General features: G+C 38.0%; 1 protein-coding gene across 3 annotated transcripts in view; it reads right to left on the bottom strand.

Moving 5' to 3' along the window:
- Nucleotides 1–25,896, bottom strand: part of CSMD3 (CUB and Sushi multiple domains 3) — a 1,155,643-nt gene that overhangs the window by 73,994 nt on the left and 1,055,753 nt on the right. For all 3 annotated transcript variants that reach the window (XM_045006341.1, XM_045006342.1, XM_045006343.1), the window contains 4 exons: nt 15,769–15,942; nt 13,652–13,825; nt 9,413–9,598; nt 5,721–5,894 (listed from right to left, as the gene is read on the bottom strand). In XM_045006341.1, the coding sequence (XP_044862276.1) occupies nt 5,721–5,894; nt 9,413–9,598; nt 13,652–13,825; nt 15,769–15,942 (708 nt within the window). The remainder of the gene's footprint in view (nt 1–5,720; nt 5,895–9,412; nt 9,599–13,651; nt 13,826–15,768; nt 15,943–25,896) is intronic.

The following is a 25,896-nucleotide window of genomic DNA, read 5'->3' as shown; positions in this document are numbered from 1 at the left end:
GAACCCTGGCTTAGGTAAGTGGGGGGCATGTAGAACCACTGGCAGGGAAGAGACGGGGGACTTGCAGGGAATCCCTGAAATAGAGGGGGACGAGGGGATGGCATTCAAGGAGCTTGTGGGAGGGATATGGAGAGATGCAAAGACCCCTGGTATGTGCAAAAAGCTCAGCCTTCCCAAGCTACAACGTACTTGTCCCCCTAGTTTATACTATTTTATGTTACACTAGGACACACCTGAGCTAAACGGCTAATGATTTTGTATTAGGGTTTAGTTCCACAGCTTATTGTGAGAACCATAAAAATCACCATGGTTCTTCATTCAGAATACTTATTCGGAGATGTTCCGAGGTCACTGATTTACAGATGAATTTCCTGTTCAATCAAATTCCTTGTAACACATGTTTTCTAATGGTACTGGAGTGCATACTTCACATTTTAATGTTATCACTGGAGTGGCAACATTGCTTCCATTGTACGTGAGCGTTAGTCAGCATTTTTCTCAACACCAACTATTTGTCATGGTTTTTAGCTACTTCCAGCTGAAAGACAGTATGCTGAATAAAATCTCATTTCAGCTGACACGCTATTTATGTTTTACAAAGTAGATGGTGGGAAAAAGTTAACAGTTTTGCCATTTCTAATATACAGAGAGCAAAATAAATGTTTTGCAAACAATTAGTGGCCAAGATTTTTTTTAAATAAAAGTCAAAAATCCATATTTAGCACCCTAAATAAGTGTCATGATTGGGGGTGAGGGTAGAGCTCCCAGCAGTTCCCAGTGTAACCAGTAACTTATTTGGTTGTCTAAATACAGCCTTAGGACCATAATTACAAGTTCCTATTTCTGAAAATCCTGGCCTATTTTTGATAAATATCTTTTAATTATTTTTGGACAAAAGCACAGTTGACTACACAGATAACCGAATTTAACTCTGGCGTCAGCTGGTATAAATTGGCATTCAATTCTTCAACGAATTTGGTGGACCTATACTGGCTTACAGCAGCTAAGGTTTTGGCCCAAAGACATAAAGCACATAGATTTGGTGACATTTTTTACAAATAATAAAAAGTACAGTCTCTTGCAGTAACAAGGATCTAAAGGAAAATCATATCATCATTATTGAGCCAAATTCTGCTTTCATTTACACTGGTATAAATCTAGAGTAAAAACTTTAAATACAACTAGTGTAAAATGCACTTACCAGAGAGCATCAAATTATGCCTTGTTATTAGCGATAACTGGGTAAATACACAGCAGTGCCAAAATGTATGCATAAATGGAGTAAATAAAATTCTCTATATATATAATAACCCATGCAGGTATTTATCTGAACTTAAATATCAGAGTCATAAAGACATGCTGTTATCTGTGGGAAACAGTGAGAACCCAGGGCACTCACATTTTGATCAATGAATGACAGATCCCTGGCACGTATGGACTAGTGGAGTTTAGGAATAACTGGGGCAACAGAGGTGGGGGGTTAGTGACAGAGAGACAGCCCTTGCCAACCAGCCCCATCAGCACAGCAGGGTGCTGAATGCAGAGCAGAACTAGCAGAGGTATTTTACCTATTTCCTCTCTTCACCAGCAGAAACATCTTTTGAGCTGAGTAGTGAGGAAGAGTCAGATGGTGAAGCATTGGATTATTTTGTTTTGCGATTTATGGAGAACTGTATAATATATAAGCAATTTAATAAACAATAATAATATTAGTAGTAGTAGTAGTACTCCTCATTCTAGTCCAGGAGGCTAAGTAAATCCAGGGCTGGTTTGTGGGTTTAACCCATTCAGTATTTTGCATCCCATGTTTATCTTCCTTTGCCTGTCACAAACTCAGGAAAAAACAGCTGAATTGGGCATCTGTTAATAGTAGTGCATCTCCAGAAGGATGGGGTTCGGGTTCTGTGGGGTTTGTTTGATTTGTTTGTTTGTTTGTTTTAGGGACATAGATTCTCTTTTACCCATAACACAAAAAGAGGTAGTATTTGGTTCAGAGAAAAGTAAAATGAAGTTAAACAGTATTGAACTGACCCCTCATTTCTGAAAACCTTCCAACATGGTAATATAGTATTGAGGTGATTACATCAATTTTGAACATTTTGGTCACTACGTTTTATGCATTACACCAAAAGTGCCCTGGGTAAAATGGTTAGGGTCATAACTTTGGATATATCCCCTACATTTTGTCCATCTTGTCTATTTAGATTGCAAAACATTCAGGGCAGGGAGTGTCTATTACTTTGTAATTGTACAGTGCCCAGCACAATGATCCCCATTCTCAACCAGTTCCTAAGTACTACCACTACCACTATTACTGCTACTTTTATTGTGATTGAAGTAAAAAAGGGCTTTATGCCTTAAAAAATTGTGTCATACCTTTCCCTTACAAATTAACCCCATTATGCGCTCTGATCTGCCATCTTTTTGTTACTAATATACAGACAAATCTATTTGTTAAAAAATGTCTAGGAATGATTACCGTGACCACCCAGGGGAGGTTAATCACAGTTCAGCTTGATGGAATGTTACAGTGGACTAGCAAAAAGACGATCTATTAGTGACTATTTTTATCATAAAATGACAGTAGTAATGGCTCCAATAGTGTTATGTAGACAATAATTATGTTGACCTCCTAATTGCAGGGATTCAACAATGATTTTCTCAGTCTACGTGCAGATACTTTCTGCCCCCACATCTGGACCAATTTTTCTGCTGGCATAACTCCATTGATGTCACTAGAGTTACACCAGAACTACACCATCAGAGAATCTGGCCTTCCATTTTTACTGAAGGTGTCCATGGCCAGATAACTTATTTAAATGCATGGCAGTGACTTTGCTGCATGTAACGGTAATTTTGAGTTTCTGTGAGTTCCATAATAACTCTGCTCTCTCCAGATGACATGTGTGTGATTCCTGAAAGGTATCTGTCAAAAACATCAGCTGATGTCAGTGGGACACCTCAATTCCTACTAGCTCTGGATCTGAAGCATAATTTAAAATGCAGATGGGCAAGCAGCAGACTGCTTCAGAAAACACATGACAAACCTATGTGAATTCCTGCCTACATGTAAAAAGGGCTGTGAATGCTCTCACTTTTAGTCTCTTTTTGTATGGATTTCTAATATGCTCCATGAAACAACCTAGGCACTAGGTCCTAGTTTGTTTATGTATGTATGTATTTATGAATCACAGAATTAAAGTTCTAGACACTATTAGTCAGGGTTTCTCAAACAGGGGTCACCGCTTGTGTAGGGAAAGCCCCTGGCGGGCCAGGCCCGTGTGTTTACCTGCCTCGTCCGCAGGTCCGGTCGATTGCGGCTCCCACTGGCCACGGATCACTGCTCCGGGCCAATGGGAGCTGCAATCGGCCAGACCTGCGGACAGGGCAGGTAAACACACTGGCCCGGCCCTCCAGGGGCTTTCCCTACACAAGCGGCAACCCCTGTTTGAGAAACCCTGATATTAGTGACAAATAATGACTCCACATAATTTCAGGTTGCCAGAGCTAGTGGTGTTTTGTTTTCAGATCTAATATAAGTGGGTACCATTATTAAGGTTCTACCCACTTTATACCAAATCTAAGTTTTGCTCAATGTGACCCACATTTGAATCTCGGCAAATGCATAAGTATATAGAGGTTTCTCTTATAGAACTTGGCTTTATTTTTTTCCTAGATGCTGATTTGACCTCTGAGCTTCCTCACAGTATGTGTGAGAGTGAGAGAGAGAGAACATTTTAATTTTTTAAATTGTATATATTTATTCATTTACACTATTTTGAAGTACTTATCCCAATTATCAAATGTAATATTTGCAGAGTTGTGAAAAAAAACTATTGTTTTATGTTCTCTAAAATGTATGTGAATATTTTTACAGTTTAATTCTGTGTTGTCTGCACCCTTCTCTGTAGATATTTTTAAGTTTGGAGTTTTGTTTAAATCCAGAAACTCAAAGACAAATTCTCTCTCTCTCTCTCTCAACACACACATACACACACGCACACTCTCTAATGGTTTTAAAAACTAGGTTTGGCAAATCCAAATCTGAATTTCAAATGCATAAATAGATTCAAATTCCATGCTGTTTTTCACATGATGAGCAGCTCTAATCATCATATGCAATAGGAACTGGAACCTGCTTCCATTGAAGTCAGTGGCAATACTCCAACTGATTTCTATGAGAATATACCCTGGGTGAAATTAGGTGAAAAACTATAAAAAATGAACAATCACATTTTATGTTGGTAAATGAAGATTTATGGAAGAAGAGGAACTGATGGAGCAAGATAATAACATCAGCAGGTGTCCTTAACCACATCTACCAGCTGGATGTCTTAAGAACAGGCTTAGCCCCTGAGTAAACCCTGACTCACTGCAAATAATAGTTATTTGACTTATCACATCAGTACTATGCTGGTTCAGGCAAAGTGAGCAAGCAAGCAATCTGACTTCAGGCATGACATGCCCATTTTCTTTGTGGTCAGGCCTCTTTTTTGATCTTAACAGCAAGATCTTCATCTAAAATTATTTTAATTATAATTATTTATCATTTCTATTGTAGTGATACTAGAGATCCCAGATAAAATTAGGGCCCCATTGTGCTAGGTTCTGTACACATGTATATTAACCGAGTGACTAAAATGAAGAATTTACAGTCTAAATAAACCAAAGAAATAAACGGTGGGAAAAAAGAAATATTATTAAAAAGCCAAAGGCTATTTTGAATGATATAAAATTTGACCATAAGATTAGGATGGGAGCAGAATCTAGGATGTCAGACTTGCACGTAATTTTCTGTGTAGGCAGAACTCAGGAGAGAATATGGCCCATGGCTTCTTCCTATTTCCTGAACATTAAAATAGCTATGTTCTTATAGTCAAAGCAATATAGATCTGAAAATGCTCCAAGATGAAAATATTGATTGCTGTAACTTATGTGATGGAAGTATGACGTTGCCAAGAGAAAAAAATAAACTCCTGTATTTATTGAGAAGTAAAACTTAGCAAAGATGAGAAATGGGCTTGAAGTACAACCTGAGATCTAAAAGGCCCTTAACTCTGTGTACTTCTCAGTTGGCCTATATAGGTGTACTGGACCAAACCAAAAGCCTGGATTGTAACACTCTTCTGCTTTGGTATGTTCAAAATGAGGATCTCAATTTTTGTGATTTGGGCCCATTTCCATTCAAGATGATCCACTAGTTACCATGCAAAACCAAAACAATAACATCCCATGCTTGAAATGAGCTAGAGCACTTGGGGCTTTACTGAAAGGGCAGATGCAAAACATATTTTAGACTTAACTTGAGGCCTGTGAGATCAAATCACGAGACTTTTTCAAGTTATATAAAATTGAAATCACTATCTTGAGAAAATAACGGTGCAGGAGCTCTCCCTCTGGAAACCAATATGCTTATCATCAATTTGCATATAATAAAAATACACATGTTCAAAACCAAATCGTCACTTGTCCCATCCCATTGAGCATGTCATTTCCCTTCATATTAAATCTTATTAACAAAGTTCAGTTTTCCTACTGGATTATCTTGTAAAAATAATTTTACTTATTTTTATGGCACTTCCAACAAGAGCATATTTTAATGCATATGTTTAATCTTTTATATGTTTTTCAAATAATAAAAAAGCAAACAGGCTTCCACCAAAACCTATGGAAGTTTAAAATGTTTTCAGGACCACATTCACATACTTCAAAAGTGGTACCTGAGCAATGAGGCAGAGATCCACTCCAATGTCCATTTAATTGACATGTGCGAGATGATTGGCCTAATAATGATCGCCTTCCTGTGCAGGTATAATGAACAGTAGACCCAAATGTATACTTCTCTCCAGACAGGATCGCATTAGGAGGAATGCCAGGATGGCCACAGTCAATCACTACAATACATAATTATTGAAGATAAAAAAATATTATAATCACCGATCAAACTTCTTACATTTACCATTAGAATTCCCATATTTTATACATACATCTTGTGAAGAAGCTGGATTCTTTACTGTTAATTTATTAAATATGAATAATATATCAAGAACCAAATTCTGACAGATGCTGTGAAACAGATGTCTCTTGAAGGGTCATGTTAATGATAGTGAGCTTCTAATATTTCTGCTGAGATGAGCCTTAAGGTACAGGCATTTAGTGTAATTAAATATATCTATCTATCTATATACCCTAGATGTACGTATATAAAAGTTACACAAGATGCCTGTACCTTAGAGCTGGTCTCCGTAGAACAATATCTATATATTCATTCAGAGTAGAACTATTCTACTTTGGGTGCAGAGGGAGGCTATATGTAGGGGTCAATGCTAGCTCACAGATTATAAATGCATATACATGTGGCTCACATCCACTGACCCTTAAATCATTGCTCATGATACTCTGGTGCAGCTCTTTCTAGGGGCTAGAATTGTGGCCAAAACCTTTCCCTTGAGATTCTATCTCCTAATTTCCTGATATGTGTTTATGGGGACCAGGAATTGGGCCCAAATATTTTGCAATATAAAGACCATATTTTGCCTTTAAGACTATGGTCTGTCTTAGGAGCAATGCGGAGTCCCAAGGGTAGCTTGTGAAGCAAGTATGTCTGAGCTAGGTATAATTCCTCGGTGAGCTCTCACTGCACCTGGGAATTGAAAAGAAAGGACTATCCTTTGACAGCTCCACCTTTTCCACCTCTTCTCCACACCCTACTATCTCTGAAGCAATCTCTCTCCCTGGGAGCTAGGGATCAGGGCCTTAGAAAAGCCAATTTACACATAAGCAATTTTCCATTCAGGCTGAATTAGCTTTTTATTAAGATTGACTCAGAAGCTTTTAACGGTACAACTTTAGGGTGTGTGCTGCGTGGACAGCGGTACCTGAACGATATTCAACTCCATATACAACACTGGTAGCAAACTCTAACTGCAAAAGTGAAGAAAAGGAGATGTAAGCTGATATTGTGTAATTACACTGAAGACAGCAAAGAGAGAATTCCATAATAAGTAATGCTGATTACCTTTTTTCTTTTACTTGTCTCTTAAACACACCTATAACAAAATCTTGTAAGAAGCATTTGTAGAAATTGGTCAAAAATAGTATTTTACAAAGTTCTGCATTTTAAATCCTGGTAAAGCCATTGAAATAGTTTCAGAAATCTAATATGTATTAGAAAGTTTTATAAAAGTAATGGGGAAGTTATCATGTTTAGCCCAGCAGGCATCTATTTTATAAGAATAAAATAAAGTGGAAAAAAAGGCCTATGCACTACTCTGTAGAACAGTAGACACATGGATTATGTATGTCAAGGAAATAAAGGTTTGCCTTGCAGTGTTGAAAAGAAATAAAACATCAGCTGGAATTTGAAGTGGGGCACATTTTCAAGTAAGGTTTGATTGCTCTTATATTTATCTATCAGAAAAAAAACTTTGTTAAGTTTAAGGGTACATAGTGACTTGAAAGTAAAAATCCTTACAAGAGCATGTAGTTATATAAAAGCAATCATTAAAAACCCAGAGAATTCAGAGTGAAGGTTGAACTTTGAAGGAGACCAAACATTTGCACTTATGAAAATGCTCAGTGGCAAGGCATCCAAATCACCTTATTTCTGTCCCCATAACAATTCTAGCCTTGCATATCTCTCCCTCTTTGTTCTTTTACCCTTACTTTGTGTGATGTGTTAATGTCTGATCAAAGACATTTTTTCTAAGTGCTTTATGAAGACTATGGCTTATAGCTGCACATATCTTGATAATAGAATAGCCACTGAACTGATTTAGTGAATTGCCACTTCCACCCTCCCGTCTTCGCGTCATCATCTTCTTCCATAAGGGCTCGAAGAGAGGTATTCAGTCTATGGTTGTGGGCATATTAGATTTGAAGAAAACTGCAAGGTTCTTAGCATTGAAATTGTGCATAATAGAGCACTGGTTGAATACATACTGTACATGACTGATGCTGTATGAAGATCCTCATTCACTAAGTTTAGCTCTTTTTATTATAGCATTATAATTTAATGATCTCAGTCTTGGAGTTTTTCATTTATAGATACACTCAGTCTGTGTTTAATCACATTTGTATAATAGCTGGCATGTGTATTCTGCAAAGTGATGAGCATTCTGGCCTCTATCCAGCAAATCATTTAAGCATGTGCTTAACTTTGAAAATTAAGCATGTGATTATGTGATTTCTGGATAAGAATGCTCAGCACTCTGCAAGTTCAAGTCCCTAATGAAAAGGGGAAAAGACTGCCATTAGTATGCTATTTTTAATAAAACAACTATAACATGAATTTTGTCTGTGGATTATGCCTGGCTGTAAAGAAGGTCAAATTAGAAGATGATTAAGAGTAAGGCATGAAACTGCTTATTATGAATGGATAAGGTTCTTTTACAGTCCCTGGGTTTCTTTTTCCCTCAGGGTGTAGCTATGGAAACAGAGCTAAGATTATGACTTTCCTTTACATTTAACCTTAACTCTGAAATTTTTGGATTTCTAATGGCTGTTTTTGACAACTACACCATTCCAGTAATATTCTTCTGCTTCAATTACTCAAAGGGACCACAAAATTTAATGCCAGTTTAACAAATGAGAGTTGTAAAATAACTACAAACTATATAAAAGATAAGGAAGACTCCTGGAATGAAGATCATTTAAAAAAAAAAACTGGAAGAATTGAAAACTGAGAACTGTTGTGAGAAAATGGGAAGAGAAAAATCCTGCTTAAAGAATAAATAATAAATGCAGAATTTGTTCACACTCTTCCAGAAATGTTGCCAAAATGACTGAATTAACAAATCTTCATCTTGTTTTCTCTCTCAGCCTGATCTCTTATACAAGAGAGAAAGCCTAGTCCAAAAACAAGTCTTTGTAAAGGGACCTACAAAAAGGATTGAGGAAAAGAATCTCCCTGTACAACTCAAGGGCTTGTTGTTGAAAACCTTGCAGCTCCTATGCGGCTTCCACTACAACTTTAGAGGTCCAGTGTCATTATTTATTGCTATGAAAGTTCCATGTAGTCAGTGCATCCATGTAGCAGCACCCCTACTGGATACACCCCTGCTCCCAAACACCTCTTGTACTGATGCACAGTACTCCCAAGGATTATTCTTCTGTGATATGCCAAAGAAGTGGAGTCTTTTTGTGTGGCCTCTCCACAGATAACACTTTCATACACCATGTATAACAGACACGGGATACCTCTGCTGCCTTTGAGGCCTTATATGGTTATCACACATTTAAAAACCTATGTATATAGGATCTCTTTGTTTAACTTCTACCAGCACCATCTGAGTGCCTACATAGAGAGACAGAAGAGACAGTTATACTGTTTACAGCAAAATCAGTGTAAAACATAATAAAATATATGGCCCATTTTTTTTATCTTACAGAAAAATACGCATTATCTACTTACTAATACATTCAGGTAGTGGCTTATCCCAGTGACCATTTGGTTGACAGACTAAAACAGAAGATCCAAATAAAAAATGTCCAGGATTGCAGTCATAAAACACCACTGTTCCATAGGTAAAATTTCCATGTTCTATTTTACTTTCTCGTATGGAATTTGCAGGGATTCCAGGATCAGAACAGTTGACCACTAAAAAAAGTGATACATTTGAAACTTATTTTTTAGATTACACATGTATAATATATTGTTTTATAAATAAATTTGTAATAGCTTTATTACTGAGGTCTGGATGCACAAAAGGATTTAGTCACCTAAGTCCATTAGGCACCTAAGTCCCAGAATTGGGATCATTATGATGTGCAAATATCCCATCAAGCCACGCAAGGCACCTAAATTTACTCGGTGCCTAAGTTTCCAGAGTAAAAGTTTCTTTGGCACCTACACATCCATCTCTGGTCATGTGCAATGTTTCCTCACTCTAGGCATCCGGATGCTTAGATGCTCCCATTTAAACCCTAGAGTGATTCACAAACCAGGATAAGATGGGCATTTGGCCTAATAAGTCATGCACAGGGCATAATCCAGTAGGCATGCTCAGAAGCTGTTTAACGGACTGGGTCCCTTTCAAAATCCAGACGGAGGAGGAGAGGAAGGAGTTGGTGCCCACCTTGTAACCTAGTGATTAAAGCAGAGTCGTATTCCCTTTCTCGCCCAATGATTGTTCCACTATGGATAAATATTTAAAGAGTCAATGGACCACAGAGGGGCAGAAAGTGTGAGAATGACCCTGTAGTCCAGTGGTTAGGACATCCACTTGGGAGGTGGAAGGCACAGGGTCCAGTTCTCTTGCCACAATCACTATTTCATTATTTATCTACAGTGGAACAGCTTCAACAGGAAAGATTCAGGGAATCCCACATCGGACTGCCCCATAGATCAGCGGTTAGAGCACTCTCCTGAAAGGTGGGAGACCCCTCTTCAATTGAACCTGGGTCTTTCACATCCCAGTAAAAACTCTAATCAGTGGGAAAAACATGATAAGGAAAGCACCACTTCCTCCTCAGCTTCTTGCTAAAACAGTGCCAGGAGAGGGTTCACAGTTGAGAATCAATAGCAGAGCTAGGTATCTCCCTGTCTCCTGGATTTAGGTGCCTATCTCTACGAGAGGGACAGGGCTTAGCATACACCTTTCTGGTTAGCATCTCCCATTGGCTAGCTTAGGCGGGAAGATAGATCTATAGATAGCTGTCTATCTATCTCCATCTTTCACAGAAGGGAGCTCTTGTTAATGATGTGAACAACCTGGTTGGTTCTTTGGGGTCCTTAGCTTCTCCTAGATTAGTACTTTGAAGAAGTAGCTAATAATATTTTTTTTTCATCTGCATCTGGTTAGGGGGTTGTGACCTTTCTTTCTGGATTCAGAACTCATCATGGTGCTCCATGCTCATCATCTCCAGGACAGATCATTACAATGCAGACTACATGAAGTTACCATTGAAAATAATCTATATACTACATGCAGAATGGTACTGCCCACCCTACTTAACTGTGTATATCATCGTATTATACCTGTGGCTCTGGAATACTGCGTAGATTGAAATCCTAGTAATCTATTTCTAGGTACAACACAGGACACTGATATTTACTTACACAACCTTACGCATTTTTCATCCTGGCTGTTTTAGGGCTATTTTACATACCATCACAAAAGGTGGAATTTGCTGGGTTGTTCTTGCTAACAGCCCTCCAGTAATGACATGTCATGACTGTAAACCAAGCATTTTCATTGGATGGAATAAGACATCTGGAAGCTATTTCTTCTTCTGGCCTGACTTTATTAACCTTCAAAGCAAGACTTATCTATTCACCCAGGCCTTTTATTTAAGTAGGTAGGTGGAGGGGACAGAGTGTTATTTGTAGTCTGTAGGGAGTTTCTGGGCTCTGGGCATTTTCTGTTTTGAGATCACGTGTTTTATAGTAATTGTACATGAACATAGAGACTATGATGTATTCACTTTCAATAAAATGAAAAAATGTATTAGTTCTACATCACTCATAAATACTGATCATTTTACAGCAAACTGCAAAAAGCTCTGGTCATTGTAACAATCAGTCTGAGCACTGCTGTGATTTTCTTATAATTTAATTAGGGACCTTTTAGAAGGGGTACAGCACTTTTAAGAAAGTTATAGTGTGCACTGGACATATGGACAATATGCAAGTTTGCAGGTATTTGAGAGAGTACCAATTTTAAATAGGTATGTGGATTAATGTTATTTTTAATCCGTGCAAATCTCATGATCAAAGTCATAACTACAGTTGCTGCACCCTAAAAAGACCAGTATTGATGGTCTGATGCATACACTTAGTTCTCTTGTACTCTGTTGTACCCTATGAACAATTTAAGATTTCATAGATGTGTGTAAAGTTTTCATAAATCTATGTGATCGATACATTTATTGAGCCTCTGACCCTTCTGACCCTTATAGGCAATAACATATAACAGGGAGTATGGTACATTATTGTGGAAATACCAGTACACCAAAATAATGTATTGCTATTGGGCTGAAGACCAAATATACCTGTTGCTCTTAGTACACAATGTGAGTTTTCTGTTGGGAATAAAAAAGAATAATAATGTCTTAACTACAAATAAAACATTTAAAAATAAAGTTCTGTAAATAGGTTTTCACTAGGGCTCAAGACAGAGTGATGAATCTAATTGGAAGGAAAATGTATTAAGTAAGATGAATATAAATACACTATACAATTTAACATTCTGCATCATCCTAGAACCCAAAGCTTATAGAAAATTTCTTGAAGCCCACATGATGCTGAATCAGCTGCAGGATAGCTCTTTGATGCCATTTCTACTTGGATGCAATCAGGATTTCTTGAGAACTACATATTTTCTAAGGGGAGACAATTTTTTAAATCTTCAAAACATATTTCTGTAACCCTCCAGTTCTTGTGTATCAATATATTCATTTCAAAAGACACTGCTGTAAAATCTGTGATCAGTAGCAAAAGGGCTGCTCCAAGAAAACTAGGCTGTATTTTATTGGGAACAGTAGTATATTTATATTAATTGAAAATGAAAAATACAAATAATACATAATACAAAAACAAATAAATCTTAAAATTTCAAGGGTATATTGACATGACAGAAGGTGATGTGGTTTTGCTTTTATGGTCTGATAAAAACAATTGCTATTCAACTGTATATAACACACTGGGACATCTCCTAGTCCCCGAGTTAAGGTTTATAATATCTTTATATTGGGTTTGGAGAAAGATTATTTCATTCATATGCATACAGTGCAGCATCAGAGTTATTTTGTTTTAAGATACTGCTTCATTTATTCCCTATCCATAATAAAATCCAAAACTGAAGGTGTTAATCATTTACTCTCAATGCAACATTTTAGTGCTTCCAAGAATCTTACTAGGCACAGTGATAACTGAAAGTTATCTATACAGGCCAAACTATACATTCAAAATTGAGCTCTTACATCTATATTTGTCCCCTATTTAAAAGAGCCATGCTTTTCAGATATGCTGCATGCCCAATATCTCCAGTTAAGTCAATAGAAGTCTGTCTTATGAACAGATTACTTTTATTTAGGTGCCTTATATATGGATTTAGGTGCCTAACCTGGGTGTTTTGTATGAGCATATTGGTACTAAGTGTCATTTCATTTGTACAAAGGAAAAGCTTCTAAAATCTGCTATAATGAAATCTGGGTTAAAGAAGTAACTTCTATAAAATCAATAATACAGTGAAAACATATGAAAATAGGCTTTTAAAAGACATTATCAGTGAGTATAAGACCTCAAATTTAGATTTTATTTTAAAAAGGGTTTTATGTTCATAGAAATGTTTTCATGTTTCTATGTTAGTTTTAATTTCAATGAAGACCTTTTAAATTCCATCCCCTGAATTTCGCTAATGAATGAGAACCTGAAAATAAAAAGACTAGGAACTAAAATGAAACTGCCCAGTTCGGTCTCATAGTTCAATCTGAGTAAAATGCAAAGAGCAAACTAACTGTTAGGTTGTGAAAAATAAAATTAGATGTAGAAAATGTGTTCTATTTAAATACTCTAATTTTCTATTAGTAATTCCCATGATGATTTTTAAACGTATATGCTTTGCTTTGACATTGTCCCTTTATTTCTTTTTTCATATTTATTTTTCATATTCAGAGTAACCTCCAAATCTGTAAACATTTGTAATCATACCTTTACATATCGGTGGTGGATGGCTCCATTGCCTATTAGCCTGACACTGTGCTTTTGTTGGCCCTTGCATGGCATATCCAGTATTACAAGAGAAAGTCACAACATCATTGAAGTTGAAACCATTTCCACTTGTTCTTCCATAAATCGGACTACCAGGATGACCACAGCTAACAGCTAACATCAGGAAAAAATAAGAGTCAAGAGCATGCTGCTGTCACTTATCATGGTTCCATGTAATAGTGATGATTACTTAGTAGAATTCTAAAAGTCAGATCATATGAGGTACTGAGTGCCTCTCAAGAGGTATTTAAAGCTGTCAAGTCATTTAATCTTAATGGGAATGGAACAAGGTTAGTATCTTTCAGGAGGTGTTGAGCACTTTGTGGGGATCAGGCCCTTATTTTCTAAACATGATAAAGAGGTTTCAACGAAAATTGTATCTCAAAATTCTCCTTATTTTTTTTTTCTGAATGGCATTTAATCAGCTAGGAACGTACGGTGCAAAAGGCTAATCATAAAAGATCTGTCCATGGTGCCTAAGCATTCAGCACAGTGCATTTCAAATGGTCATGATCATTAAATCTAAATATGCAGTACTATAGAAATACATTAACAGAATTATGAATGTCATTAACAATATAACCGATAGACAAAAGAGAAATCAATATTTTGTCTACTTCTATTAAGCCATGAATTTACAGTACTGACACTTCTAAAAATCTATTGTAATGTTATGGACAATTGCAGTGTTTAATGGTATGTCTTTCATTGCTACAATCCTTTAGTCAACCTCCTTGCCCTTTTCTGACGTATTGTACTGCACAATTCTACTGTGTTCAACAAAATAGCTTCCATAATTGGTTGTGAAGAAAGAAACTATGTTCACCTTCTTTGCTGTTAGCAAAGACCAGGGAGCAATTATTTTTTTTCAATTTTGCTGCTGATGTTAACCCAGTGATTTGGAAATTCCTGTTGAACTATGTCTCATTCTTGCTTTAAAGATTATTGACAAATAAACTTGTTCCCTAATGTCCAATACTTATTTCTATCTTGAACAAAAAGAGTAGTGGAATTAATCCACTGCTGAAGGATTACAAATAGGAACAGAACAATGAGGTGTGTGTTTCTGTACTTTATTTATAATTTATTACTATTAACTATAGTAATAAAGTATTATTTTCAGAAACCTCTGTCATATGTAAATCAAATGACAAATGAACAACGTAGGTAATGGGATAACAACAGAACTGGTTCCACTGTTATTAGTTGAGGTTTTTATGGCCAGGGCTTTCTATTATAAAGTTCTAGCTATATGAAAAAGGGGTATCGTCAGTAATATTAGTATAATTTCAATACTGTAATATCAATTTAACACTAATTATGAACCACAATTGGCATTTCCACAATTACTTTTCATATACACACTTATGAAAGGGACAAGCAGTCTCAGAAGGGACCATTCTTAATAAATAAACAAACAGAATACCAATTTTTTGCATCCTCTCTTTTTCACCATAACCCAAGTTTACTAAAAATAATCTATTTAAAGAAAAAACTCATTTTTTCTCATATGAGGTTAACTTATGTGACATACTAGCTCAGTTAACATACACAAAGACCCTAATTTTCATAACACACCATTGATTAAAAAAGTAATAAAATCTCAGTGAAAATGAAACAAATTTCTTGATGTGAACATATCAGTTTTCAGTGCTAACAGTATAATTTGAGATCTAATAACTCTTTCTACTGATCAATAGTAAATACACATAACGTTCAGGTAACATCTTCAAAAGCATTTTCAAAAGTGACATAGGCACTTATGCTCCTTAGTCCCACACTGATATTCAGTGAGCCAGTCTCTGAGGGGCCAGTTTTTCAAGGGTATTTAGGGGCCTCAAGATGCAGATGAACATCAAGTGGAATTTTCAAAAGCTGCTAGGTGCCTAATTCCTATTAATTTAAATAGGAATTAAATAGGCTCTATAAGAGCCTTATCTTTTAAAAATCTGGCCCTAAATCACCTTTGAAAATGGAACTTGGGCACTTGTCCAATAAGCTAATGTAAGCAGTACACATATTGCACAAATAAGATATCTTTTTCCATGCTTACTTACGCACACAGGATGGAAGCTGACCAGACCAATTGTGATCTTGTTGGCATATTCGTACAGAAGAACCAATCAAGCGAAAACCAGGGTTGCACTGGTACACAACTGTGTCTCTGTACCCATAATTCTCTCCAATCACTTGACCATTGACTATGAGATCTGGAACACCACAGTGGCCAGCTGCAATTTTCAAATTACGATAATAAAACCAAAAATTATAATGATTCCAAATACATATGATAATATTTAAAATATCCCTCTTAATGAAAAATAATCTACTTCTTTACATTTAAAATGAATATTTTAACAAGGTTTAACTTCTCAATTTATTTAATTGATTTCATTCAAATAATAATTTGTAAGCCGATTAAAATGACCAACCAAATACTTCTTTCATACATACAAAGATCATGCCTAAAAATTAGAAATGCAAATCAATCAAAGAGCTTATGAGACATTTATACTATGAAATTTGCATTCCAGAATTTCAAGTTGAGGCATCTACCCCTTTCAACAACAACAAAAAAGGCTAAATTCTTCGCTGGTGTAAGACCACTGGCTTTAGTGTATTTGGGCCAATATGCATACTTGATACCCACAAGAAAAGATTGGTGGCTTTTAACTAACATTTTAATTAGAGCCAGTCAAAACTCTGAATTTCTGTTCAACTCAAAATTGTATAACAACAACCACCACCCCCCACACAAAAAAAAACCCCAAAAAACAATATTTCCCATGGAATGCAAATTCTGAAAAAAATGGTTCAGGTCAATCAAAATTTCAATTTTGATAAAAATCAAAACTATTCTTCTGATTTTGACTTTTTTGTTATTACTTTATAATTTATAATATAACAAAAGGTTAATAAATTTATAAATTTAATTTTGACACAAAAATTGAAACATTTTATTCAGATAAGGTTGAAACAGTCCATTTTAGCCTTATTGATTTTTTTTAAAATTTTCTAAATGGGATTTTGTCTAAATCAACAAATTCCCAGAGAAAGTTTTGATGTTGACAAAACAGCATTTGCCAGCGGAAAAAACATTTGATCTGAAAATTTTCACCATCTCTACTTTTAATTGATAAATACTGGAGATGCAAAATCCCACCTGTCTTTTTTCTCTCATCTAGTTTTCTCTCTCCTCTTTCTTTTCTTTCATTGGTTCACTGTTTTCTTTTAGCCTGAGTTTTCTTATATTTAGACATCTGGTTGGCAATAATTAAAAATAGCTGAGAGAGAATCTTTAGATAATTTAGCTGCCAAACTTATTAAGTGTCTACTAAGCATGTGTGAAGTGAGATTTTTCAAAGGCTCATAGCTTGACCAAATTTGGGTGAATTTTCATGGGAATAGAAAAGGCACATCCCTGAAACCACTGTAAACTCCCTGCCACATTTCTAATTCCAAACCATGGGGGAGCTGGAACTTCTCAATGCAATGTCTGTAAGAATTTTTTAACATGAACACAACGATGTGTTTTACCTCATTTTCCTCTTGGAAATGGCTGGCTTTTCTAAAACTTTCCAAAAAGAAATCAAACCCCTGGCATGGGAATTTCAGCCTGAATGAATACAGTTTTGCAAAGTTATAAGTAATTGAAAATGGAGTCTTATAATGGAAACCATTGCTGCCAGTGCCACTTATAATACAGTACAGGGACTTATTACCAAACTGAGATACACTATAATTTCTTCTCTCAAGTACACCATGTGTGCTTTAGAAATATTCTCTCTTTCCCTAAACATAGTTGAAGGAATTACAAATACATCCACATGTACAATAAATGTGAGCAAATTCTAGTTATCTTTGCTCTTTAACTAAATGTTGTGTATTAAAATATGAGTTGGTCAGCAAATGCCCTGTTACTGACATAAAATAAAGGAAGATAGTTACTTTCTACTTTACTAATGACTATACTGGGTAAACCTCACATTGTTAGTGTCTCCCTCCCTGACCATGCAGCCATAAGATAGCAATAATCCTGAATTTGTACCATATAAGGTGCAAATACATGGCCCTCTATGGCAAGGATGACAGTGATAATAAACTATGCCTGACAAGTATTAGCCAGGTTGCTTAAAACACTACTGGAAGGTGCTCAGATGATATGGTGATGAGGAACTAAATATGGAATTGATTAGAACAAGTATTCAGATAGTAAAGATGCATTTCAGAGGCTGCACCACCTGTATAATGCAGTACAAAAATCACTAAAAGGAAAGATATGGTCAGGGAAGAGGTACAGACAATGCATTAGCCAGTGCAGTATTGCCAACTCCAAGTATTCAAAAATAATGAGTCAGGCCCCACAAAATCATAAGGCTGCTTAAAAATCATGAGAATTTTTAAAATGTAACATTTTGGATTCTATTTATTTGCTATATGGTTTCTGAGCCTTTAGGATGCATTCAAGTCACATTTTCAGAATTTTCTCTCCTTTTCATTCTTTTAAAAAAATAGAAGCTGAAATTCTCTTATAATCAGTTGCCTCCAGCAGCTGGTGCTTTAAGAAAAACATCACATACTGCGAGACCCACCATAATATCATCAAAATTCACAACAGTGCTAGTGAATGAATTCATGCAGATCACTGATCCAGTAGCACAAAACCCTTCCTAAGCAAGGAGCAGAGGCCCACATCTGCTATTGTTCCCCTCATGAGCCTTGTCTGTTACATGCTCCCCTTGCTGTACTAGGGCCAGGAACAACTGCATTCCTTGTCATATGTTCCTGAAAAAACGCCCTTGATATCAAGGTCTGCTTCAGGGTCCCTGTTGAGTTCCCAGAAAAATAGTATTATGTTCTAGTTTTAGGAGGTTTTATAGACTTGGCCCCAGAAGGTCCAACCCACCAGGCCTTCGTGTTACCAGGGAGAGGAGATATATTGAACTGGGAAGATTCCTCCCCATCAATGAGAGTTCACATCAAACAGGTTGCAGGGGACCAGACTTTATGCCACCTGTAAGCTACTTTTGGTTGCCTCAACATTTTATGCTCTAGCTGCAGTAAATTTCATTTTACCGTCTATCAAGCTACAGTCTGGCCATGCTGAGGGGGAGTCAACTATGCAGAAGTGAATGAAAGGAAAAATAACAACAAACAAACAAACACAAAACAACAACAAAAACCTGAAGAGCTTAAAAGAATGGGAACTACCCTCCCCACAGAGAAAATAGAGCTGTTAACCAATATTTAATATTAAACTTCAAAATAATTATGACTAAAATGGGTATTAGTAACAAATAGTACACTCTTCTCTGAGCATCCCCATTCTCTTAGCTTACTGAAGTTTTATCATATGTCCCACTTCTGAATGGTTTAACCCTTCAAGAAGATGAAATAAGGAGCCTGCCCCACAAAGAGCAGCATGGGGAGGACAGAAACAGAGCAAAATAATTCAGCATAAGGAAGACCTGGTTCTATCTCCCTGACAAAACAGTACTGAAGCAATTAATAAACCCTCTAGGATCTGGGTGCATTCTCTGGAACTGTGCATAAATGTCATAGGAAATTTGCATGCCTGTAACAGAGAAAATTCATTTTAATTCTATCCCAGTCCAACAGTGGCATCTGATCAGTCTGAGAAAGGTTTAAAATGTCCTAAAAATTTCACAGATCCTGCCAGCCTAGCTCCTCCTAACTCCAAAAATGGCTCTCACCATATTTTTAAGAGATTCAAAGGCCCTGTGACTTAATTATGCCCTCCCATTTCCTGTTAAAATTACCCTCGTCCAATTAAGGAATACAAAAAATGTTACATGACTAATTTTGAATAATTCACCATTAAAGGAAAAAGGACATGTATTGATTCAATTGTTCTAGATGAATACTACAGCCTACTTTCACCCCAGCCTTTGAGTGTTCACGTGTCCTCCACTCCCAGTTCAAGTGTCCCAGAACAGAAGTTGTGGTGAAATCATGCTATAGGGCAGGGATCAGCAACCTTTGACACGCAGCCCATCAGGGAAATCTGCTGGCGGGCCGGGACAGTTTGTTTACCTACAGAGTCCGCAGATTTGGACAATCGCAGCTCCCACTGGCCACGGTTTGCCATTCCAGGCCAATGGGGGCTGTGGGAAGCGGCGCGGGACAAGGGATGTGCTGGCTGCCGCTTCCTGCAGCCCCCATTGGCCTGGAATGGAGAACTGCGGCCAGTGGGAGCTGCGATCAGCCAAAGCTGTGGATGCTGCAGGTAAACAAACCATCCCAGCCTGCCAGTGGATTTCCCTGATGGGCCGTGTGCCAAAGGTTGCTGATCCCTGCTATAGGACTTCAGAAGTGAAAAGATCTAGGTTCATAGTTAGAAAAATTATGAAGACAGTTCTACTATTCTAGAATCCGAAGGCAACTAACTATCATACAGGCTAAAAAAAACCCTCAATATAGCATAATATGTCATACTAACATGACACCTTTATCTGATCATCTAAAAATAAGTCAAAAGCATCCAGGGCTAAGTCCTGAAGGTTTTACCAAGTTTTTATCCATTCTTTACTCTGCCTTCAGTAGAAATCTTGCCTGATGAAGAGCTGAGTGAAAGCTAGGTGGAGACTTTTAGGATCAGCCCCAATTCATAAATTTTCAAAACACCATCTGTCAGGCAGGTACTGATGATAAACTACATACGAATGGTATCTGTTCTCTTGTTTTAAAATGTGGATTCTACAGAAAATGTCCTGTCAGCACAGACATACATAATTCCTGCATATTCTGATAAGAGAACCTTTGTGGCCATTGCTGAAAACTACAATAATTTCTGCAGTTGAATAAACTCCCTCACATCCATCTCAGTCCTAACAAAGGCAAACACTCACTAGTGTATTCCAGAAGGTGTTTTTTTTTAATTTTGTTTATATCCCCCTCTTAATTCCACAAAACCACAGATTTAGCTTCCTTCACAAAATAAATGGAGAGAAACCAAACCAATCCAACAATATAACAAAAGCCAGAATGAACTCCTTGGTTTTGATTATCTGTTTTGCAAGCTAATATATAGGCTGCCAAAATGAAAGGGGAAAAATCAGAAAAGGAGGGGCTTTTCTGAGAGCTTTCATTTACTGAAGTTCCCATAACCAAGGAAACCACTTTCTTTGTCTGTACATCTTTCAGAATGGCTGCCTCATTACACAGGCAAAAAAGAGATGAGGAAACAGGTTTTTAAATGAAAATACTACCACCAAAAGTTGGCAAACTTGCAAGAGTAATTTTTATTGGTCTTCTATTCTAGTCTTTTTTGTTTGATTCTCTTGAGACTAAAGATATTTTAATGATTATTACCAGATCTCTCCTTCTTTTGTCATTTTTTGTTAAGGTCACTGTGATGAAAAGAATCCCAAAGTGCCCATTTGATATTGATAAGAATGTGAGCATACCCATAGCTGCATTTTCCCCTCTCTCTCTCTCTCTCTCTCTCTCTCACACACACACACACACACACACACACACACACACACACACACACACACACTTACTTCTGTTGTTAATGGCCTTTCAGAATTTCCATCCAATTTTTGTTTTCAGGACTTTATGTCAGGCAAGGTGTGATTCTTTTGTCTTTTTTAACAATATTTGAAACAGATCTATCTTGACATTTTAAAGCTATAAAAGTACAATTCAGTGTTGAAGCTGATTTTTGTTTGTACTCCAGTCTCTCTCTCTCTCCCTCTCTCTCTCTCTTTAATGGAAAGTTTTTAGAGCATTTAGCCTACAATTTGGATAAAGTTTTTGGTCTGGGAAAAAGTACAAACTGTTTTGTTTAGTAAAATAGATGTTGCACATGCACATTAAATTTTTTGCTATAAAAGAACAGTTACTAACCTGTTCTGTAATTGTTGTTCTTTTAGATGTGTCACACTTGTCCATTCCAGTCTTGGTGTCTCTGGGGCCAGGGCATGGCCACTGTAACCTTTTTCCCCCAGCAGTACCTTCTAGGTGGCTTGAGCTCCCCCTGGCGCAGCACACCACTACATTCAGTATAACGGCCAAAGCCACCCTTAGCCCTGTTCAGTTCCTTCTTGATGAAATTCCAATGTAGAAGGGCAGGAGAGTGGGTCATGGAATGGACATAAACAATATGTCTCGAAGAATAACAGTTACAGAACAGGTTAGTAACTATTTTTTCTTCTTGAAGTGATTATGTACGTGCATTTCAGTCTTGGTGGCTCAGAAGCCATAGAAGAGGAGTCTATTTTAATACAGGTTGGAGAACAACTCAATACCCTTTAGCATCATCTCTGGAATCTTGCCCAAAAGGCCACCAATGCCAATTGTGACCTCGTCAACTGAGCTGTGACTGTGTCATGCAGAGCGACATTAGCCAAACTACAGCACATGCATATACAGGCTGCAAGCCACGAAGAAATTCTCTAAATGGAGAGTGATTGACCTCTCTCTCTGTCAGATACTGCTATGAACAGCTGGGGTAATTTACGAAAGTGTCTGGTTCCAGATAACATTGAAAGGCTTTTCTGACATCTAAAGTATGCAAACATTCTTCCTCCCTTTTTGTATGTGGTTGCGGGCAGAAAACAGGCAAAGAAATTGGCTGGTAATTGTGGAAAGAGGAAACCACCTTTGGGAAGAACTTCAGATGAGGGCACTGGCAAACCTTATCCTTAAAACAGATTGTATATGCAGGCCCCAACATTAATGCCTGCAGCTCCCCTACCCTTCTGGCCAAGGTAATGACCACCAGAAAAACCATCTTCACTGACAGAAGCAGGAGAGAAAAGGTAGACAATGATTCAAATGGGTGACCCATAAGCCCTAACAATAGTAAGTTTAGATCCCATGAGGGAATGGTGTTTTGCATTTGACGATATGATTTAACTAAGCGGTTTAAAAACCTTAGGGACATGTCATTGAAGAAAATAGAGTCACTATCCACCTTAGGATGGAAAGTTGAAATAGTGTCAAGATATACTTTGGTGGAACTAACTGCCAAATCTTGATGTTTCAGGTTTTATAAGTAGTCCTGAATATGTTGAACTGAAGAACTGCTTGGTAACATCCCATTTTGGTGAGACCAGCTTGAGCTATGCCTCTATTAGCTTTTGTAGAAGGCTTTCTACTATATGGAGATCTCTTGAACCTCTTTCAAGCAAGAGTGCTCTCTAGTGGAGCATCCTTGCAGTTATGTGAAGAGATTGTAGGCTCAGGTGAAGAAGGCATCTGGGATCCTGGGAGATTTGGTCCTAGTCCAGTGGAAGGGAAGGAGAGGGCGGCACACAGGAAACTTTGTGCAAGTATGGGACCAAGCATCAGTTTGTTTCTCCTTCTGCATCCCTTGGCTTTGGGGAGGGGAAAGGGGGACAGGTGTCTGACCAAGTTGGGGGCACAGCTGGGCTCTGAGGGAGAGGGGGTGTAGATATCTGGGCTGGGGGGGTCCTGCAGTTGGGCTCTGGGGAGGAAGGGTGTATTGGCGAAGGGGGGGACAGATGGGATCTGGAGAGGGGGGAAGCAGGCAGAGAAACAGTAACTGGGTTGTCACAGGGGTTTCTTTAAATCTCTACTCCTGGGGAAAATTTTGTGTGTGTTTGTATTGTTACAGACATACTTGCTGACAGGTATTTTGAAATAAATTACCAAAATAATTGAAGCTGGTGTTATTTTGATAAATAACATTTGCAGGATTTTAAAATACTGTCTGCAGATTTTTTTTTCTTTTTTTTTGGTGCAGAATGCCCCAAGGAGTAGTATATGATCTGCTCAGGTGGTCTGCTAGGTCATTCTGCATGCTCTGCAGGTAAGATGCTTCTAGATCTACTGAGTTGGGAATACTACTAGAATAGAGTCATTTCTTGACACAGTGGAGAAGAGTGGACACCCATCTGCTTGTTGAGGTAAAACATTGCTGTTGTGTTGTCTGTGAGGACTAATAGGCTGCCTCTCCTGATCTGTGATAGAAATATCCTGCACATCAGTCTTACAGCTTTCAACCTCTGAGGACGATTGACCCCATGTCTATAGAGAACTTAGGCGGGCTTGCCATCCTAGGGCCAAAGCATGTCGCTAGCGTGTGAGTCAGTTGCAGGTGGGCAATGGAAAGCCTACACATGCCTTGGCTGGATTTGTCCACCAGTCTAGAGAGATGAAGACATGGGAGAGCACTCTTACCACAGAGTCCAGCTGATAGTGGCTTACTGAGTAGACTGATGACAACCAGCCCTGAAGAATTTTGAGTCAGTCTGACGTATTGAACCATATAGGTGCAAGAAGCCATGTGACCTAGAAGCCTCAAACAATTTTGTGCTGTTATGATCAGGTGAGTCTTCACCAATTGCTCAAATTGCCTGGAACCTGGAGTTTGGAAAAAAAAAAACTATAAACCCTAACCTTTGGACTGGGAAGATTTTTCTGTGTTGATCAACAGCCCCAGAGCATTGAATGTTGACTGGATCATGGTAACACTGCTCATACCTGCTATCTGGATTGGACCTTGGCAAGCCAGTCATCTAGGTAGGGGTAATCCTGCATTCTTGATCTTTGAAGGAAAGCAGCTCATACTGCCGTGACCTTTGTAAAAGCCCTTGAGCTGCTGATAGGTCAGAAGGTAGTACAGTGAATTGGTAATGATTTTGATTTACCAGAAATTGGAAGTACTTCCTGTGACCTTTAGTGATTGCCACATAGAAGTAGGCATCTTTTAAACTGAGGGCAGTGTACCAAGGTCAGGAGATCAGATCATAGGCAGTTATGCCTAGTGGTCGGAGTGGCAGTCAGGCCTAAAGGTCAGCGTGGGAGTCAGGCCTTGTGGTCAGAGTCCAAATGCCAGTGCCAAGGGTTGAGACAGAGCTCCAGTCAGGAATCAGAGCCAAGGGTCAGAACTGAAGTCAGGGCAGGATTTGGGCTGGACATGTGGAGGAACAGAGCAGGACCAGAATTTGTTGAGAGACAAGCACAGGGAGACAGAGTCAGTGAGCAGCCAGCAAGCTGCTGCTGCTGCTGCTGAGCTTAAGAACTGGCCTGTGGGCTTCTTCAGCCAAATAGGCTGGGCAGTCAGTCAGGCAGCCTTTTTGGCTCATTAGAGTGTTCAGTATTGTGTGTAGAGTATTGGAGCAGGCACAACTTCAGAGCCTTACTCCTGACAACCAGTCTCCAGGACTGGTTAGGGTGACCATCCAAATTTATCCTTTTTAACAGGTTTCAGAGTTTTAAGAGTTTCTTGAGTTGATGCTGATTTAAAATTGGTCTGGGACACCCCTCCCTTCACTTTTGGAATTAGGAAATATCGGGAATAAAATCTGTTCCCTCTGAGACCAAATGACCCTCCCCTATGGCTCCCAAACAAGGAGCAACTGCGCTTCCTGGACAAAGAGTTTCTCATGAGAATGGTTCCTGAAAAGAGATAGAAAGGAATGGGGGAGGAGGGGTAAGGAAGAGTAGACGCAAAATGGAGAGTATATCTTACTTCCCCAGTACTCAAAATACAGGGACTGGTATGTCAACCTCAACTGGCCCATCAAAATGGCCACCTATTCAAAAAGTGGGGAATTACAGTACCAGAGGTTGAATCAATGGCTGTGGTCCTGGGGCACCAGACTCTTGTAAGGATGGAGATACCACCACTGAGAAGCAAAGCAGGTTTCTTGTCACATAAGCACCAAGAGTGGAATGGACATGTGCAACCACCTGAAGAAGGAATGTAGTTTTTACTGTGAATTTAGACTAATTTAGTCTTGAATGAGGCCAAGGAGCTGACCTAGTCTTTCCTTTCAGTTCACAGATTTAGCGTATTTGTTTCCATTCAACTGCTTTTTACTTTATATAGTATCTTGCAAGACAGCAGACAAGATTTTTATATCACACTGCTGGAGTAACAATATTAGTCAACTGAATTACACCAATGTACAAAAGGGGCAAGACCAGAATCTGGTCCAGCATCTCAAATTGTTTTCATTTGGGAAATAATCCATACTTACTCCAGTTAAGATCCCTACATAAAAGGGCTTCCGAAGCACCCAAAGAAGTGAGCTGTAGCTCACGAAATCTTATGCTGAAATAAATTTGTTAGTCTCTAAGGTGCCACAAGTACTCCTGTTCTTTTTGTGGTATATAACTATTGCTTAAATCAGCCTCTATACCAGATGCCTTCAGGATAGCAAGCATAACACTGAATTTAAAAAAAAAAG

This window comes from Mauremys mutica, chromosome 2 (genome assembly GCF_020497125.1).
Source record: "Mauremys mutica isolate MM-2020 ecotype Southern chromosome 2, ASM2049712v1, whole genome shotgun sequence".
Classification (NCBI taxonomy): Eukaryota; Metazoa; Chordata; order Testudines; family Geoemydidae; genus Mauremys; species Mauremys mutica.
Note: the sequence above shows the minus strand (reverse complement) of the source record. Positions and strands in the feature narration are given on the sequence as shown.